We start from the raw sequence: 20,739 nt of genomic DNA, 5'->3' as shown, positions 1-20,739 counted from the left end.
TATAAAATGCTAATTTTATTATAGTTGATGTGTCAGTTACTGAAAATGCATATCATAAAGCTAAATCAAAAAATCCATACTCCCACTTTGGTTTCTGTATTATGTTTCTAATGGGTCATATAGGCTAGATCCAGATGTGCAGGCACGTGTGGTTTGTGGCAATGCAAGCCTCTTTGCAGTGCCACAAACTGCACAAGTTGCACATTAATCAGTGCCTGGCACTACAAATTAACAGCACCGCAGCAAAATTTGTTACCAGGATTTCCTTGCAGCAAATAAAACCCGCCCAGAAAAAAAAGCCAGCGTAAATCATGCCAAAGTAGCAGACCCCAGGACAAATACAGAGACAGGGCAGCAGACCTGCTGCCCCATCTTGAGGCCCACGGCACCCCAGCCAGCTGCTCTGTGGGTGGCTGGGGTGCAGTGTGCTTCAATGTGGGAGCTCCACGTACCTCAGCGCAGGGGCTCTGCAGTGGAGCCTCCACACTAAGGTACATGCAGACAAGGGAACAGACAGCCCAAGGATGCCTGCTCCCCCGCCTTGAGGCACACTGCACCCCAGCCAGGCAGGGAGCAGCTGGCTGGGACACAGTGTGCCTCAGTGCAGGGGCTTCACAGCATGTGGAGATGGCGGGGGTCAGGCAGCCCTGTGCTTCCTGCTCCCTCATATCCATGTTCTGCTCCCTGGCTGGCCAAGGCACAGGATGCCTCAGCACGTGGGATGGCTAGGCCCTGCTGAGGCACCCTGTGCCCCAGCCAGCCTTTGCCCTGCAGCACATGGAGCAGTGGGACACTGTGTCCCACTGCAAAGCACACAGGCAGGGGAGGGCACTGCAACACAAACTAGTGGCACAGATTTGTGCCACTACTATTTGCGCAGCTGAAAAGGCATGCCCTTGTTTGTGTGGACCCAGCCATAGTCTCCTGGAAGGTCATATTTAACAGTAGTGAAAATGGTCCAATATTGCTTATACCTTAACTCCACCAGTCTATGAATGCCAGCAGTCAATTACTTCACTAGCACTGAAAGAAGAAAACATTGGTAATGCTTCAGCTGGGTCACTTCAGTATTTTAATGTAGGCAGAAAGTAAAAAGTTAGTAGATGATGGACATTTGTCAGGAAATTGTAGAGATTAGATCTTTACTGCAGAAGACTGGTAAAGTTCCTGGTGTCTGTTCCCCATTCCATGGATGTAAGCATTCTGTAGTTTAATTATGGTGCACACCTATTCACTCTCACCATATTTAATGGACTGGATCCAGTCAGACCTTACCAACTTCCTGCCAAGTACTGAATAGAATGGTGATGGTGTGCTTCCCTTTACAGGACTGAGCCTATTGGATGTAAATGCAACCACTGCCAGTTTTGCTTTGAGCTCTCTTCCATATAATTTGAGTGATGTGCTTATCTGCCAGTACTGTCAGATATAGGAAAAGCAATCCAGCTTGGAAGTCACCATGAGGGAACAGGAGTGACATAACTACATACCTGCAAAGTTTGCTGGATTCCTTGTTTAATCACATCAGGTTTTTTGTCTATGAAAAGTCTCTGATCACTTGGAAGATTTTGTTTTGCATCATTCAGCCTCAGCACTTTAATTCTGATCAGCTCAGTGAGTGTGCAAGATTAAAGGGACCCTATCAAGATGAAATTCACATTTCTGTCTGCAAATGTTATTCTCTGTACAGCAAAGAGTAACACCACAGAATTGTCTAGCTGAAAGAAGTTACAATGTCTGTGCTTAAAGAAGGAAAGCTCCTGCCATTTCAAAAGATGGCTGTTGGTAGTATTAGGTAGTAGGTAGCTAGGCATTTCTCTGTCTAACAAGACAATAGAATTGTGCTGAGTGAGGAGTCAGCTCACTGAGCATCTGCGAGTGTGGCTGTAGAGCCCAGTTCTTGTGTTACAATCTTTTCTGCACTTACCACATTTGAAGTTCATATCAAATAATCATGAATGCAGTGTGGGGCTCTCCCTGAGGTTTCTTCTTTCTTTTGCAAGTTGGACTTGCCTTTCTTCAAAAGCATTCATTCCATACTTAATAGACAGTTTCCAAGCACTTTGAGCCTCAGCAGTTTTCTGCCAGTCATTTGGCTTGATGTTCATTGTTTTCATATCTGTCTTGCAAACATCTTTGAACTGGAAATAAGGGCACACGTGGTCTTCTTCCCATAAAGAGTTGTCCATACAAGACATTCTTAGGTATACAGGCATCATCCCTTTTCTGCCTATAACCAAACAGTTGAAGCTGATGCTGGCTAAGAAGAGAATGGATGTTCAACCTCACATGCTTTAAATTATTCAACCTCCCATGCTTTAAAGTAAAAACTATTATGTAGAAAGTTTTGATTTGTCAACTGCTATTTGCTGATGCTGCTGCACTGATAGCCCACATAGAATGTGACCATCTGAGTATGTACATATATAAATTCCTTTGGTGGCAGTCCTAAAAGCATATCCCAGAATAAGAGAAAAGAAAATCCCACCACTCCAAATCTGAGAAGTCTCAGATGTCGATCCATCCTAGATGACTGTTCCCCATGTTCCGTCATGGAAAGAGCAGATTATGCTGATGAGTTATGGTGGGCTGTCAAATCTTTTTCCAATAATTGGAAGAGGTCTTTTCTGATGAAAAGGTCGAAGGCCTTAGGTCAATGAACACAATGTAGAGGGGTCTCCTTTGTTCCTTACATATTTTTTGGATTTGTAGAAGTGAAAAATTCATATCTATGGTGGCTCTGCTAGCTCTGACTTAGGGTAAATACAATCAGCAAGGACCTGAAGTCTTCTGAGCGCCACCTGAGTGATGATCTTTCCAACAATACTTAGTAATGAAATGCTATGATAGTTGTTCCAGTAACTGTGGTCACCTTTATTCTTGTACAGAGTGGCATCTCGCATATCTCGTGGAGCTATCCCTACTGCCCAGCAGTGAATAAGAAGATGGTATAAGTGGTGGAAAAGCATAGGTTTCCTGCACTTGATCACTTCTGCAGGAATGCGATCTCTTCCAGGTGTCATATCAATGGCCAGATTCTCTATGGCCTTAATTAGATCCTCAACAATTAGAATATCATTGAGTTGTTCAAGGACAGATAGACTCTCAATAAAATTAAGGGCGTTGTCAGTGACATCGTTTTCCCTTGAATAGAGTTCAAGATAGTGTTTTGCCCATCTTTCCATCTGTTTCTTTTGATCTGTTACGATGTCTCCTGATGCTGTCTTTAATGTAACTGACTTCTTTTCAGCTGGACCTATTGCCTTCTTGATTCCACCATACATGCCTCTAAAGCTACCAGTGTCAAATGTGGATTGAATTTCCTTGCACAGTCGCAGCACATATTCATTGGTGCAGCATTGTGAGGTTTGTTGGACAGCCTCAGTTCCTTCAGAGTTCCATCTGAGGCATTCTTCTTGTGATTTAACATTGTAGTTTATGAGCAATGAGCTTTCCCTTGCCAGAAGAATGTGTAGTATTTTTCTCTTAAGAAGCTATCCAAAGCCAGGCATGTTTCTTGCCGTGCTGCAGTGTCAGCATTCAACTTGTTTAATTCCATATCTGTCACTGCTGTCATATGAGCATCAGAAATATTCACAAGGTTGTCAGTCAGGTCAGTATACATGGTCCTTATATTCCATGTTGAAATACAGGATATGGATTTTCTCTTTTTCTTTTTCTCTGGTGCAATAATGCAATCTGCTTTTTGAGTTTTGGCTCCAAGCACCTATTAGAGCAGGCTGACCATGGTGGATCAGCACCTTACTGTCTGGGGGCTGCTCAGCTTTAGGTGGGTGATAGCTGATCAGTGAGATACAATAATGTCTCCCACCAGCAGAGGCAACCCGTATCGTCCCTCTCTTCAAATGAGCTGGACTTAAAACTCTTAACTGCTGAATCTTGTAACTCTTAACACCTATGTTGAATCCTTACTTGAAAGATAAAGTGAAGCTGGAGTGACCTTTCTAGGGCACAAGAGCCTAGGCAATGTACATAGAGGCATGGAGGGTGCAGACCAAGTTACATTCTTTGCATGATCTGGCTCCTGAAAGCCCTCTGCAGCCATGTGATAACACATGTACATGGCTGCAGAACGCTTTTAAAATGTCTGATCATGCAAAAAATTAACCCTTGTAAAATTGGGTAGTAAATGAAGATGCTCTAAAGTAAAGGGCCTTAGGCAACTTCTGTATAATTCCCTGTGAGGGTTAAATGCCATGTCCCTGGTCTGACATAGGGAGGAAGCAGAGAGTCTCCTCCCTGTGCAGTGAAGGAGGGAGGAGGAGAGCACATATGCTCCCCACCCACCTGGAAGGAGCCAAACCAGAAAGCCAGCATTCATTGCCCATGTGGGGAGGTGGGAGAGGGTCCCCTCCAGCACAGTTCCTGAGTTTCCCTCACACTGCCCCTCCTCCCCTCACGAGGGAATGAGTGCTGGCCAGCTCTTTCCTGCTAGGTGGCTGTTTCCCAGCAGGTGAGGGAAGGGGAGAAGCTGGGTTGCAACTGGGCTGGTCAGCTTCCACAGAAGGCTAGAGCACCCCTATGTCCTGGCCTTGGCTAGTGCATGGAGGTATCCAGCCCCCACCATCAAATGTCGAACGTCTGTTAGTTTCATGACACTGTAACTTTAACCGCTTTGTGTAAAGCACAGAAAGTTACAATGTGATCGAGGTGCCATTCTGCAACTTCTGTTAGCACCCTGAGTTGCCCACACACCTGTGCCCCCCTCTTGGTCTTGCTAATTTAATCCAAAGGAGAGGATGGTGCTAGTATGTTTGCAACCAGCTTAGCTGCTGGAGCTGCCGGAGCAGGAGATAATCTGTTTAGGGCTAGACTGGCTGCTGACTAGGGTTAAAGAGCCCAGTTGACCCTCAGTTCCACAACCTTTTGCCCATAATATGCTCCATTTTAAGTATATGTAATATTTTTCAACCCCAGTGGAATATTTCAAAACAGAGGAAATCTGCATTTTTGATGAAACCTGTTGAGCTATTTCACAGTTTTTGGCTTAATGCATTTTGCAGCACTTTATTGTCATTATCACTGAGGTGTTTTGCTATTATATTCCTACCCTGCAATAAAATTCACTAGTCCTAACCCTTCAGCGATCCAGTGGATTTTCAATGTGGACATGAGGAATGCTTATACATGAGCAGCAAAGCTGCTACCACATGCTGTAATTACAGTGAGTTGGAGAAGACTCAATTAATCAAGTCTGCTGGGGCATGGTAATTACTAGGGTTGTGTGAAATTTTGGCAGCCGTTTCATTTTTTAGGTGTTTCGGGCCGTTTTGGCACCCAAAACACTGAATCTGAATAGAAATGGAAGCTCCGAAACAAATTGGCTAGTGGCTAGCTCTGATAGATTAGAAACTATAAAGAAAAAAAATCCCAAAGAACAAGAAGACACAAAATATTCTAGCTGACCAGAATGACCTCATTACAGTCTAACTTTTATATCGGCCAGCCTCTTGGTATTTTACTGAACCTTCCCTCTTTTGAATGGTCTTGTATGGTTGGTCTAGTAAAAGATATCACAAATACCCTTACCTCTTGGAAGCATCACACTTTTAATGGCTGACTTTCCAGCTGCAGATTATTACCATTGTTGAGTTTGGTAGAAGTAATGTAGAGAGAGAGAGAGATGTAGAGAAGAGATCCAGATAATCGTTGCAGTGAGACTGGGAGTATTTCTGGCAGGAGAGGCAACATGGAAATTTGCATGAGGATAATAAAGGGAGACAGATCATAGGGAGGAGGAGGAAGGCAGGATGAATAGCTGGACCAAACATGGTATGAGCTGAAAGGTGAGTGAGATGGGAATGCAATGGAGAAATCACTGTTAGAGGGGATGCCCTGGTCGGAGTGGCAAGCACGGAAGATTATTTTAACTACAGAATTCTTCATGGGGGCAGAAATGCCTTCATTTGAATTAGGAAAACAAAGAAACAGCGATCAATTATTTTAAGAGTGTAAAATGTTACTGGAGAAGACACAAAAGCTGGTTTGTGACACTAGAGAGTATTCTAAGTCTTTAAGATCTTTCAAATTAGCTAAAGGGTTATGTACTAATGCAATTGAATAAGTAATGAATGATTAGCAAGATTGCTGGAAAAATTAAGCAAACAGCATGACTTTGAACAGCCTGAAGAAAGTAGGGATGGGGAAAAAGAGTCTGGCATTGTAGCAAAAATAGATACTTTTCTCTATGTTTCTTTGTTCCTTGTTTTAGTGTCAACCCCTGCATTCTGTAATTTTCCACCCACATGGTACAGGATAGCCCACTACGCATGTCTTATAGGTTGCTCAGGTTTTGTTTTGTAATGACCAATCAAAATGTAACACGTCAACTGAAAAAAATGCTAGCTCAATAAAAGCCGCACACGCTCTTTGTTTAGGGTCGACACTGATCTGAGCAACAAGCTCCTCTGTCGGCCTGCTTGCAAGCAATAAAATAGAGTTGGACCCAGCCTGAAAGTGTGACTCTCTTCTTGACGTGAATTGGACTAGCCTCCAGGGGACAAAATTAGCAATTTATGCAACAGCATGAAGGCTATTACAATAGGCCAAGCATGAAGTAATCAAGAAATGAATGCATTGCTTATAGGATCTGCTGAGATCACAGCCTGAGGTAGTATGTCTATGGGCATAATTTAGATACAGCAGCACAAATTGTTTCCTCTACATCAAGATATTTTTCTCTTCCCATTCTATTTTACTGGTTAACCCCTTTTTTAACTTACAGGATATATCTTGCTTAGCAAACTTTGATAATGGCCCAGTTTTGCAAAGTGCAAAATGTCTTCTCTGGATTTGTCTAAACCGCTGCTACAGGCTAGTCTCCGATAGGCCTGAGAGTAGCCACTGAGGACAAGGCCAGGGCAGCTGGATTTAGAGCGCTCCTTTGAACTTGGGTGGGCAGAGCAAGGATGAGATCTGTTCAGAGCACAGACCCATGGCTGCAGCGGTCTGAACACGGCCAGACATTGTCGCCCACTGGAATGGAGAGTGCTTAACATCTCACAAAATTGCATGCGTCAAGCTCTTTTTCTTAATTGCCATTTCTGTCACATAGATCAAACTTTGCAAGTAGGGAACATGTTTTTAACTTTATTTTGGCTTGAATTGCACCATCCACGTTCTGTTCAGTTTAAACAAAGTTTTAGTCAGCTGTGAAACTTGCAGCTTTCCTTATTTCAGGTAAATTTTCCAGACCCAAATATTTAGGCAGGTACTATTCTGCAAGACTGTTGAAGGGAAGGTAATCAAACACAGGGCTGTTACTGCTTGACAAAATAAACTGAAACAGTCACTGCTAAAAGGATAACGGTAAGCCTGACTGAAAGATGGGAGTGTGAAAATGGAGACTTTTAATGGAAACCCCCCGCCTCAGAAGGGTGGAGGACAGGTTTGATAAATACCAGTACCTCAATTCCTGCCCAAGGAAGCGAACATGATGAGTAGATGTAGCTTGTTTTCAATATAGCAGAGAAGAGCTAACAAAAATAAGTTATTACTGTATTTACTCAATTCTAAGGTGAGGGTTTTCCGCTCCCTAGTCAGCATGGCGGGGAAAGACCCCTCATCTTAGATTTGTATACAAAGCAGGAGGGAGCAGGTGGCTGCTGTGGCCCTTACTCTGGCCCTAAGCCTGGGTTGAGGCCAGAGTCAGACCCCTAGAAACTGCTTGCCTACCCCCGTCTGCTTGCCCTCTGCAGCTTCTACCCCCCTCCTCTTCCTCCCTTTACTGTCAGAAACTGCTCAGCTCTGGCTTGGGCTAGATTCCCTCCCAGGCGCAGATCACATGGAAACTCTGCCCCCTGCCCAGCCAATCAGCAGCACCAGAACTGCTGCATGGTCCCTGCTTGGCCAGTCAACAGCTCTGACACTGTGACAGGGCCGGCAGGGGCTGCTCTTCCATGTGTTGTGCTCCAGGGAGCAGAACCCAACAGCATCTGAGAGTAAGAGAAAGGACAGGCAGAAACTGGGGAAATGGGGGAAAGGGCAGAGATTATGGGGAGTGGGAGGGGTAGGGCAGAGGCTGTGGGGAGCGGGGGGTGGGGGTTGCCAGTGCTGGCAGGGCAGGAAGGCTGCAAGGAGAAGAAGTGATGGGGGCAGAGGGCAAGGGGGCTATGTTACCTCCCTGGCTGCTGCTTTCCCTACTATAGTGGGGGGTGGGAATTTAAGCCAACCCTCCAACAATTATATTTCTATACCTGGAGAATGATAACACATTTATAAAATTCCCATATATAGAATGTAATTGGGGGGCAGGGCATCTTAAATTCAGGGTCGACTTAGATTTGGTGTAAATACAGTACTATGAATTCTTCTAGTCTGGCCACCCTGCCTTTCAGCAGGCCCCTGGTCAACTGCCCTACATCTCTAAGTCTTTCCTTAAAAGCTACCTCTTTAGATGGCCAGTTCTATATATTGTCAACTGCAGTAGTGCCAAAAGGCACTCTTTTTTGCTATGTTTTCTTACATGTCATCCTAGAGTTGCTTTGTCACATTTTATTTAAAATCTAAGAACTTGAAGAAAAGAGTGTTATCTGTTTTCTGTAGACTGAGCATTGCCTGCATTTACGGCCTTGTACAACTGTTTTAACATAATAATAAAATTGATAATTCTGCTGAAGGGCTGTTAATAGTTGTGACAACACCTCAAGGGATGTTTAGAACTTCTCATTGATCAAAACTATTTAACATTGCTAGTGGCTTCCTTTCAGCTCCATCCTCATTTATTTGCTAGGTAAGGTAGCTATTCTTAGGCTGTTTCAGACAGACAAATATGTTAGTCATGGATTACAGTTGACTACCAGCCTGTGACTCCCTTATTAACTTGATGAGTAGTGCCAGTAATTTGAGGTAGCACACAAAGGAAAGATTTAGATAGATCTAACTGCCCATTTATGCAGCATTCAAGGAGCTGCAATTGGATTCACCTGAGTAGCAAATATCTGCATGAGTGACTGGTGCCTCCTGAATCTGGGGGGGCACCCGTAGAAGCTGCTAATGGCAGAGGGGGAACCAGCCCTACTGACAGCATCGGGCCCGGCTGTTGCGGGGGGGGGGGGACTAGCTCCGTCGGGGTGGGGGGAGGCCGTGCACCCCTTACAAGTCACCTATGAATATCTGCATGGGTTTGGAGCTGGGAAAGCCCAACCATTCACCCTAATCTCAGGGCGATGCTCTTCCTACCTCAGACCCTGACTGAGATATGTTTAGTCACTTCCCCCCCATTCCCAGATGGACAATCCCCCACGGCCTGTGGACCCACCAGCCCCCACAATCCTTCCCAGTGCCTCTCCCCATACCCACCAGCAGCTTCCTCTCCTGATCCTACCCAATCCTTTTCCACCCTGAGTTATTTACTTCAGGTTTCTCTTGTGGCTCCTGGCACTGGCAAACATCTGTAAATGCTGCTTCTGGTGTATGATCATATGGCTTACTTTAAGGTGGGTGACTGTAGACAGGGTGCAGCCATTTGTATGCACCCTAAATGGAGCAGTGTTCTATCAAATGCCTTTGCTTTGAGTGATTTCTGAACCACGCAACAGAAAGACACATTAATAGGATTCAAAGCAAAATCTACTTTTACTTCAGTACATAATTTTTCCTGCCAGGTTTTGGGGAATGGCACTGAAATCACAAGTTAATAAGAAAATTTATAGAAGACTTTCTCACAGGTTAATTTGCATTATTAGATGGCAGAGATTTTAAAAATAATGTAGAGTAGTGAGTTTGATTCAGTGAAGCATTTCAATAACCACCTTTTAACTACAAAAATGCTTTTCATCTAGTTTTTCTTGTAGGTTAATATCGTGTTATCTTAATTTTGTAGGCATATCAAAAGATATCTTACAAAGTGATACTGGTCATGCAGCGTAAGATATTCACAGCCTTGTCTCCTCCTCTGCCATGCCTAATCGAGCTAATTCTATGTAAAGAAGTGGAAGCATAAGGAAGAGTGTTTGTTTTTGTTTGGGTTTTTTTTTTACATATTTCCTTTTATGTTCCCTCCTGCTACCTAATCATTTTTGTGAGCTCTTTTTTGAATTTCTAGTTTGTCAGTACCTTTCCAATAATAACAACACCAGAACTGAATGCAGTGGTTCACAACAAAGTTGTATAAGGAGAGATAATACACTTTTTATCCCCTGGCCTGATGTCCCTTTCCAAGGAGCCCAAAATGACAGTCACCATTTTTTGCTGCTATATCCTATTTTAAACTTAGGTTCCATTTTCATTCTATTATCACTGTCTATTTCAGTGTTGCTACTTCCTGGTTTCTTCTTCCAATTGAATATTTGCTTGCTGAGCTATTTTCTCCTGGTGAACTAGCCTTCATTTTGCATGAAAAAATTGAAAGCAGCAACCAGGAAAACCAGGAAGGATGGTGTTGCAAACACAAAATATTGGAATAATGAATTTGGGACATTGAATCTCATGTTGTTGTGTATATGACAATAAAATAAATCTATATATGGGTGTGTATGTGTATACACATATTAGAATAATAGTCAGAGGGCCCAGGCAGGATCTGATCCTTCTGTAATAAGTGCTTTGTAAACTAATGGAAGGACATTGACCCCATCCCAAAGAATTTGTTCCTTTTACTGGGCACGTCTACACATGAATTTAAGCAGGCTTAAATTTGATGCACATTAAGCTAATACACATTAAGTGTTTTTTGGCAGGTGTCTACACATGGTGGAATTGGGACTGCATTTAGTCCCAGGTCAGTGCAGCCCTGCCATGAAACCCGGTGGCCACTGGGGGGAGCTCAAGCCTCCAGGCACAGCTGCCAGCACTTGCAAGCCATGTTGAAGTCAGGCTCAGCTGCCAGCACCCAGCAGCCATCTTGAAAGCACACCCTGACACTTTCTGTGTCAGAGCACAGTGTGGCACAGACACAGGTAGCATATGCGTACTCTGCTCCTGCCACACCTGTTCAAATGCCAGGGGCTCCTGAGGGCAAGGGGCAGGTGCCTGCTGTGGAGCAGCAGGCAGGACCCAGGGCCCTGCCTGGCCAGCTGCTGCTGGAGCAGCTCCACACAACACTGCTCCTGGGCCTCCAGCTGGGCCCAGTGCACCTGCTATGGCTGGCCCCGTGCCTCCTCTCAGGCGGTCTCCTGAGTGATGTCCTCATCCCACCAGGCCATCTCCTGCACCTGCCGAACCTGCTGCCATCCCTGCTTCTGCACTACCCAGTTCTCAACTGCTTCTACCAGCCGCTGGAGCAGTTGGATCTAGTCCCTGGTGCACCACTTGTGCAGACAGCACATCTAAGCAGCTCCAGCAGCTGGTGGCAGTGACCCTGCTACAGCACTCCCACAGAGCCCTGTAGTCTCTCCGCTGCATACAGATGTTGACCCCTCAGAGGCAAGAGACAGAAGGCTTTGTGCAAGTTTGCAACATTGCACAGATAAGATACTCTACATCGGGACCCTCACTGCCCAGCTGCAGTCTGCCTCCCCTGCTCCCTTCACAGGGCAGTTCAGGCCAGGCTGCTGGTAGCACCAGACCCCACTCTCCACTCCCTCTCCCTGGTGGCCAATAACTCTGGTGCACTGCTGCCTAGGGCTTTGGGGTACATGGGGCTCCTGGACAACTGTGGTGAGAGGCTGGCCTTGCCCCCACCTTCCCTACAGGGGGCCTCTCTGGGGAGGTGCCCTGGGACTATCCCCACCCTCCCGGTGCTGCTATGCCCCAAGAATGCCCCTGGTTTGCCCCAGGCAGTGCATTATCGGCTGTTTGTGCAGGCAAAGGGCTACCCAAATCACTATGCCCTGCTGCTGATGACCCTGCTGGAGCCCCAGGCAAACCTGCACTTCTGGCTCAGGACCCTGAGCTACAATGGCATGGGGGACAACCTCCACCACCACCTGGAGGACTACCTGTCATAGCACTACACTTCCCTCACCCCTGCTTCTGAGGAGGACATCACTGCCGGCATTAATGCCTTCCTTGACATGATAGTCTTGTGCTTGTACAGCTGTGGGGACACAGACTGCTCAATAAAGTTTTGAACTGTCCTGCCTCTCTGTGTGCTGTGGGGGTGGGAACCTGGGGCCAGGAGAGTGTGGCAAGGCCAGGAAGGTTGTGGGGGCAGGGGCAGGACCAGGGACTAGGAGGGCCCTCCCCCGGTGCAGGGCTTACCGTGTGTCCAGGGCTGGCAATGATGGTGGCTTGGCATGGGGGTCTCTATCAGCAATGGTGTCCAGCTGTGTCCATGGCCTGCGGTGAGCAGCAGGCTAGCACCCAGCCAGGACTTCCACCAGGCAGGAGCTGGCTGGCTGTTCCTTATGGTGTGGTGTGGGGCTGAGCTGAGGGCACGGCAGCTGCTGGCCAGGGCTCCCTGAGCTGCCAGTGGATGCAGCAGCCAGGGAGGTGGGCAAAGCATGGCAATCAAGGTCCAAGTTCACTTCTTCCAGTGACATGTCACTGGAGGTATCAGGGCAGGATAGAGGCAAGGACAGGCTGCTCCTGTGGGTGACACTTGCAGGGTTGTGGCCTGTCTCCCAGGTTGCCAAAATATGGGTCAGGTCCCTATGAAGGGCATAGTCTTACCAGCAGGACTGGGCTGATGATTGAACTTGGTCATGGCTACCCACTGTGACCACAAGACCTTGGCCTTCACGCAGCATTGCTGCACCATCTGGGAGTAGCCTCATGCAAGTACCCCAGCTGAAATGGCCTAAAAAATGTGGGCATTCAAGCATCCCCCCCTGTGCAAAATGCCTCTGAATGTTGGCCCCTCCCTAGAGTGCTGTGAGGTATGGGCATGGGCATGTGGGTGGGGCCAGGCCTCAACAGGGATGATGTGCTGGACATGCTCCCCATGCTGGCTACCTGGGCCCTTGTGCAGCTGTCCCTGCAATGCTGGCCCAGGAGGACTGCCAGCAGCACCCAGGACAGGGGCATGGCCAGGGATGGGGAGACACATAGCAGAGGCACTTCACCACAGTACCTGCAAAGAGACAGAGCTGGGGGTGGGCAGGAGCAGGAAGCAGGTGCTGGCCCTGCTGCCATAGAGAGCAGGGCCAGCAGACCTAGGAGGAATCTCAGGGCTGGGCAAGGGACGCAGCAGTCTGTAACCATTTGCAATACCCTCCTGTGGCCAAGGAGCAGCTCCAGCTAGGGGATAGGACAGGCATAAGCTGCCAGGGTCCTGCTGAGGGTGGCACATGGGGCCTGGTGGACTCCTGAGCACACCAATAGGCTTGTCCAAGCTCCTGGTGTATGTGTCCCAAGGCACAAAATGGCTGGAGGCTTTTATAGCCTGGAGGTAGGGGCTGCCAGAAAGCAGCTGAGCCCTGGAGCAGGAAAGGTGACCAGCCAGGATCTCTGGAGCTCAGCTCTGACCAGCCCTCTAGTATCTCAGCAGACATGGCACTGAGGGTCCTGTGTTAATGTGCATTGATGCATCTACATGTGTGTTAATGTGCTTACCTTATCGCACCTAAATATGGTACTTGCTTTATGCAGATATATCATTTAGGCTGGATTAGCCAAAAATCACCATTTTTAAGGTGCATTAAGGGCGCATACATGTAGATGCATGCCCTTAATGCAGCTTAAATTGGGCTAATGTGTATTAATTACCCACATGTAGACACACCTACTCTGGCTCATTTTGGACTGCATTTCTGTCCTCCATGGTCGGTTTGATTATAGAGGGGTTTCTTATGCTCTAATCTAAATTCTGGGAGACTAATTCACATTTTTGCCTGTTCAGTCTTTGGCCTTTCTCTTTCAAGTGGCAGTGGTGACAACAGTTTTGGGATGTTGATAGCTCTCAGCTGGGAATTGAATAATTCTCCTCCCCATGCTCTACCACCCATTTTACCGTAAGAAAGTAAGCACAGCTCTCAGATATTAGCAAATTTGATCTCTACTTACCTGGTCTGCATTGTCAAGGGTGACTTAGAGCTGAAAGGTTTGATACCCCATTATCAGAAATCTAGAGTAGCAGGTTGCAGTAAATTCCTTAATACCTAGACTGAGAGAAATTGCAATTAGGTATCACATAAATTTAATTTGACACTTGCCATTCATGACTAATTTGTCACTTACACTCTTGATGAAACTGTGCATCATTTCATATCTTTTTTTTCTACAGGATTTACAGATTATCAGTACTGATGAGAACCAAGTGTTTGTGGCTGTTCAGGAATGGTACCAGACAGACACCTATAACTTATACCAGTCTGATCCACAGGGTGTGTACTACTCTATTTTACTAGAGAATGTCAGGAGCACTAAACAGCCAGAAGAGAATGTCCTGATAGATATTTTGGAGGTAAGGCACCAAGGCACCATATAGATATTAGACTTTTGTTGTTTTCTGTCTCTTCCCTTTCCTCTCTTCTGACCAGTGATTGTAATACTGAATACTCTTAATTTTATGTTTATAATGTTCTCCCTAGTGTCGTTGAGTGGCAAGAAGGAAGTAGAAAGTTGTTACTACTGTATTATAAATTCTTCCTCTCTCTTTTCTTCCTAACTTGTTAGTTGTTTTTTAAGTATTTAATATTCTTGCTAGGAGATTCCAAGGATTTGGAATATAAAATTGGTATGTTTTATTTCCCCCCGCAAATAGCAAGCTATAGTTTGCTTTCCGATCTTGAAAAATGAAACTGTAAGTCTAGGTGGGCATGTCTAAACATGCCCCCATGGTGCTGTTGTTACTGTGCCATCATTTAGTACTTTTGGAGGTACTTTTGGAAGTACTAAATGACGGAGCAATAGCAGCCCATAGTGCGCCATGCCGGCAGCACATGGCTATTTTTAGCTGCTACGTCACCATAGCAACACACTATGAAGTGTGTTGCTACACTAATGTAGCTGCAGCATCACAGTTTGTGCTTGCTGATGCTATATCACCGTAGTGCATTGCTATGGCAATGTAGCATCACATGTAGACACACCCAGTTAGCACAATTTATTATGGAAGGTGGGAGTATAAGAAGCTATGTAATTACCTTAGGTAACAATATTTTGCTTTTAGGTGAGATAGTGAGACACTTTGGGCACGTCTACATGAGATGACTGCAGTTGTCTAATTCGCTCTGCAGTAAAGTCTTAGCATCGAAACATGAGCACATACTACGGTGCAGTAAACTAATAATCGCTACAGTAGGATAATACTTGTCAATACAAATACTATCCTATGGCGGGGTTATTTAGAGTGCAACAGTGCACATGTGGACCGTGATGGGGCTCGCTGGGGCATGAGGGTGCTTCAGTGCGGGGGTGGCCTGCCAGCCAGCTCCGCACTGGAGCACTCTCATGCCCCAGCCAGATCCTCCATAGCACATTGAGCCCGGTTGGAGTGGCCCCAGGCTGGCAGGCTTACCCCTGCAGGCTCCCTTCCAGCCAGGACTGCTGCAACTTGGCTCAATATGCTTTAGTCCTGAGCATATGTTCGAACAGTGTGCCTGGGAGCAATGAACTCCGGCGCATATGTACTGGAGTTTATTCATTCAAATTAATTGCACATGTAGACATGCCCTTTGTGGCTTGCTTTTATATTTAATTTGGTAGCATTTCTGCTGGTAAATTTTTTTTTATTTCTAAAGGGTTAAGGAATATAATTATCAGTTTACTATGAAAATTAATTCATTGAACTTTTTTTCAATATTTATGTTTCTTTCATCTAGAAGTCTTTCAGCCAACAGAGTCTAAATAAATGGCAATTATTTGAACCTAGTACTAGGTCATGGATGTGAACCTTGACAGATAAAGAGCCAGCAACATTAAATTTGAGTCAGACCACAGATCCACTTGCTTTCCACAGGCATTCTGTCCCTAGAGAAGCTACTATGTGAGAAGCTATCTTTACAGACTACTCAGCCCTGAATTTTAAAATTGCAGCTTTGGCTAAAGAAAAAGATACTAGGAAAAACAGCAATTTAGCAGAGGGACAGAGACAGAGATCAGGAAAATGATGAAAACACTTGAATTCAATAACCTGCCTTCCTGTAACTCTAAAATAGGCTTTTACTGAATGCTCTAGACTTCTTTGTAATGCATGCAAAATAATCTCAGAATAGTGACCTGTATAGTGTCAAAATTATTTTCTTACATACTGTAATTGGAAGGGGGAAATGATGGTATGCATAAAATGTTTCTTAGTGCCTCCACGTTTGTTTAACTCTGCTCATTCCACCAGGTTGTAGTGAGACAAAGAACAGGGCATAACTACCACCCTTCCAATTTGAGGAGGATAGTAGCTTAACATGATTACCTTAAAGCATGGTTTAAGTCAGAAAAAACCTATGGAAAAAGTGATCCACTTAACGAAAAGAATTGTTCCTTGCATGGTCATGGGGCATCAGTGTAACTCAGAAGGAGTAGACTAAGATTGCTTCCTTCTCTTGCATCATCTAGCTGAAAATCTTTAGCTACCATGGGTTGCTGCTAGCAATCCAGGTTTGCATACCTTGGCAAGTAGCAGATGCTGAGTAGGGCCTAGATGGAGAAAGGCAGGTGGTAGGGCCCTCTGCTGCTCTAGCTGGATTGTGCTGCTGATTCCCCCCAACCTCTGCTATAGGTTTCAGATCTATGCTCTAAGACAGTGGTTCTCAACCTTTTCTGTAGCAAGACCCATCTGGCCAGTCTTGACCCAGTGCCCCTCACTCCTGACTCTCTGTCCCCCAGCCCCAGCCCCCCAAAGTGTGGGGCGGGGGGTGGGTGTATGGAGCAGGGGGGGTTCTGTGGGGTATGGGGGTCCCCAAGCAGTCCCTTGCAGGCTGGATCTCTGCCAGCCTGCAAGGGAAAAGCCATGGTTTCCCCACATTTGACTCCTTTAAAGGAGAATCCATTTTTAAAGTTTGTTCGCCACACTTTCATATATTCTTGTGACCCATTTTTGAGTCATGACCCATGGGTTAAGAACCACTGCTCTAAGAGATATGTTCTCAAACTTGAGGTCACAGAGAGGTACTTGAAGGCAAATCCACTCTGCTCTTCCCTTACACCTGAATGGAAACCCAGAAGAAGTTCATAACTAGTGATCTACAGAATTATTTACTAAGCTTCAGTCAGTTTTTGTCAAAGTTAAGGGAGCTGCACAAGTGGCAGTCACTAAGGGAAGAACTAGCCTGTGAAATCTGTTTTTATGGCCAATGTGCAGGAAGAAAATATCCTAGATTAATTTGTATGCCAGACTGAGTATCAGGATTACATTAGGGAAAAATTAATTATAAACTAAGAGCATTTGATATGGAATGATTCAGCAACAACTAACATGAAACCCTGCAATGCCAGTTTTAAAAAGTCAGTTTTCAGAGAAGATCTGCATTGAACAAAAATAAGCATGCCTACCTAAATTTAGTAAGCTTAAAATTTGCAATGTATAATTAATGTTTGTCATCTTTTCTAAAATGTGACGAACCACTAATATTTTCTAATAAAGTATTTTTAGGGGTGATTTATTTGCAGTATACAAAATAGTTAATAAAAATAAGATGGTAGTATATTCTGGGATGCAGTTTTTTTCTCTTGTTTGGGATTTCTTCCAGGGCATTTCAATAAAAGTGTCTCATCTTAGGAAAAAGGAATCTTGAACTCCAAATAGAGACAATCCTCATGGATTAAGAATTTCTCTTTCAACCAATGCATAATTCTGCTTCAAATTTTCACTGTTGGTCTTGATTATCTTCCAGTGGCCTCATTTAATCTTTTACATGTGCATCTGCTTTAAAACCTTTCATAGGCTTTCACCTGCCTGCATTCATTTTCCTTGATATACTTTATCCTTTTTGTAGCATACCTCTTTTCTGCTCTTGTTGCATATGTGCACAGGGAATAACCTCTAAACTAAAGGCTTTAAAAAAAATGAAAGGAGAAAAGTAAAGGAAAGAGTTGACTGTTCAAAGGCAGTATCGTCTTGATATATTGTGCCAAATACTGTCAAAGTGAACCAGACACATTGTTGATGTAGCTAATAATAGAGAGAATGGTGAGATAATGTTTCAGGGTCCAATCCTCAAATAAAAGGGACTTCTCATATGAAGAAAGGCCACAGAACTGGGCCCTTATTTTATAGAAGGCACATCATGCAAATTATTGCTTATTTTAGGGTTCATACGGCAAACCCCATTCATACATTTAGTCCTTGATCATTTCAGTTAGTTGCATTGACTTCAGTCAGTTAATTATGAGTATTGTTACAGTTCTCTGTTTATTCCGAGCCCATTGTCACCATAGCATAAAGTTGATAGAGAAGGTGCTGGAGAATCACAGATTACTGGTAATCTGGTAGAACCTACAAGGACCACACTTATCATTAGTGCCATAGAGGAAGGAAGAGTCACTCACAGTTGCACAGAATGTCAGTGACAGAACTGGGAATGGGATCTGAGTCTCCTGGGTTCTAGGCTGGTACCTTTGCTACTGGGCCATCCATTTTGTAGTCACTGCATGTGCAACAGAGAACTGTGTCTTAAATTCCCCTCCAACTGGCTCTTAGGCATTTGTTCTGAGCTACCTGGTACTCGTTATGATTTGCATTATGGTGGATTATAGTCAGGAACCCGCACTGATTTTGGTGCCTAAGGGCATTTCTATATGTTGTCATAGCAATGTGGTGCAGTGACATAGCATCTGAGGGCATCTACATGTGGCCAGCAGCTACTGCTCCATAGCAACATGCCCCCCTGTTATACCGCACCGCTACGGCAAAGTAGCTGCTAAAAATAACTGTGCACCATGCATTCAGTGTGGTATAGCATGGGTAGATGCTCTCTAAGTCTTTTAAAAAACTAGTAGGGGCCAGAGGAAGAGGAAGTGTCTTTTACGCACCAGAAGTGCTAGGAAGTGGATGATCAGGACTCATGGCTGTCCTTTACAGAAGGGATTCAGATGCATATTTCCTGCCCTCTCCTTAAGGGACATCCCTACCACCAGGCAACAGATTCTGATGAGGTGGATGTGGAAACCCATACCCATTAATCTCTCCTGTTTGAAGCTGTTGCATTTTGCATAAATTAAATATTCATTGGATGAGAGAGAGTGAGCAAGAGAGTGCTTGACACTCTATGAAGGGGTAGACTTGGATTCCAGTCCCTGCTCCCAAGACCGCTTAAATAGTTTATATTAAATTTTCATTAGATCAGATATTTAAACAGATCAGGAACTGAGTCTCCCCATATCTAGGTAAGTGTTTGAGCCATCTAGGCTAGGCCAAACACTTGTGCTCTTTATTTTTGGTCCATAGAATATTTAATAATTCCATATAAAGTTAACCAACTTCACCAGGAAGGTTTGAAATTTGCATGTGGTCACACCCCAGTACTGCCTATTGCGTGGTAGTCTGGGCACTCTCCTCAGAGGAAGGAGCAGGCTTTGAATCATGTCAGCTAGAGATGGGAATTCAAAGCAGGTCTCCAGCACTTTATCCACTGAGCTTTTGGATAAAAAGCATCCTCCAGAGAGCATCATCAGATTATGACCTGCATGCAACATACACAGAAAAAGTGTTGATTTGTGAATCTTCACAGGGCTTAGCTATGAGTTAATAAAATAGCTGCTTGACATTATCAAGACTGAGGAAATTTGGGCATGCCCAGAAGCAGGCCTTTGACACCTGGAAATCTTTGTTAGTAAAAATTAAGTAACTTGGGAATTTTATATGGCAGCAGATGCAGCACTGTGGGCATTGCAGTTTGGGAGTTAGGAAGGTATTTGGTGCTTAAATCCTTTTATGGACTTAACCCCAAGTCATGCAGATTGTTTCTGGCCAGGCAAAGAACTGAGCCCAAGTGCTAAACTAACACCCTCACTACTTGACCATCCTTTTTGTATGTGTGCTGTGGGTAAGTCCTATAGAGCACTTCAAGACAAATCATCAGCAATAATAATGAATACCTAATTTATACCATGTTAATAGGTCTCGTCTCCCTTCCAACTGCCTGAATACCTCTCTTCCAAACCTCCTTTAATATCTGTTATTTGGAATTAAAGTACAATATCCTCTTAAATATTTCACATCAAAAGGATGATAGAATACAGACATGGGCAATTTCAGTAAAAAGCAGACATTTCTAATCATGCTAAGATCTAGTAACTTGCATTCAGATACTGAGATGTGATAAATCTTCAGATTGTGTTAAGCATAAGCATGTCTGAAGATTACAGAGAGATAACTCATTGGTCTGAATTTAGAGAATGGTATTTAAATCAGTAAAGTGTTTTTCTTTTTGACCTGTACTGTAAAGACTGTTATCCAAACTCAGTTAGAATCAGACCTTCATTTTACATGTCAGTAGGCACGTCTACATGAGATGCTTTATATACTGTGTATTAAATTAACCTAATGTGCAATAAAGCATCACTGTCTACATGTGCATAGGACTTACCGCACAGTAAATTAAGCTAGTGGGATGTTTGCTGGTACCAGGAAATACAGGTACTAGATCAGGGTACCGGGCAATTATTTTGGATGGAGGGCTGCTTACTGAGTTTTGGCAAGCCATCGAGGGCCTCATGTCAGGCAGCCAGGGGCAGAAAAATATTATTTTTCTAAATTTTTTAGGGCCCCCACAGGCCAGATAGAATGGCCTGGTGGGCTACATCTGGCCCATGGCCCACATTTTGCCCACTCCTGTACTAGATTAACAGCACATTAGCTACTACGGAGTAGTGCACATGTAGATACTGACCAGGAGCAATTTGGTGCTGGTCAGCCTAGGCAGCAAGGGGCCTGCTGCTGCCTGGCTAAATCCTGATGCC

General features: G+C 44.7%; 1 protein-coding gene across 6 annotated transcripts in view; it reads left to right on the top strand.

Annotated features, from left to right (window-relative positions):
* Positions 1 to 20,739, top strand: part of SORCS2 (sortilin related VPS10 domain containing receptor 2) — an 882,674-nt gene that overhangs the window by 678,495 nt on the left and 183,440 nt on the right. For all 6 annotated transcript variants that reach the window (XM_019526396.1, XM_019526393.1, XM_019526392.1 and 3 more), the window contains exon 8: positions 14,126 to 14,305. In XM_019526396.1, the coding sequence (XP_019381941.1) occupies positions 14,126 to 14,305 (180 nt within the window). The remainder of the gene's footprint in view (positions 1 to 14,125; positions 14,306 to 20,739) is intronic.

This window comes from Gavialis gangeticus, unplaced genomic scaffold (assembly GCF_001723915.1).
Source record: "Gavialis gangeticus isolate Ggan-Ray unplaced genomic scaffold, GavGan_comp1, whole genome shotgun sequence".
Taxonomy (NCBI): domain Eukaryota; kingdom Metazoa; phylum Chordata; order Crocodylia; family Gavialidae; genus Gavialis; species Gavialis gangeticus.
This window is presented reverse-complemented; position numbering and strand designations above follow the sequence as displayed.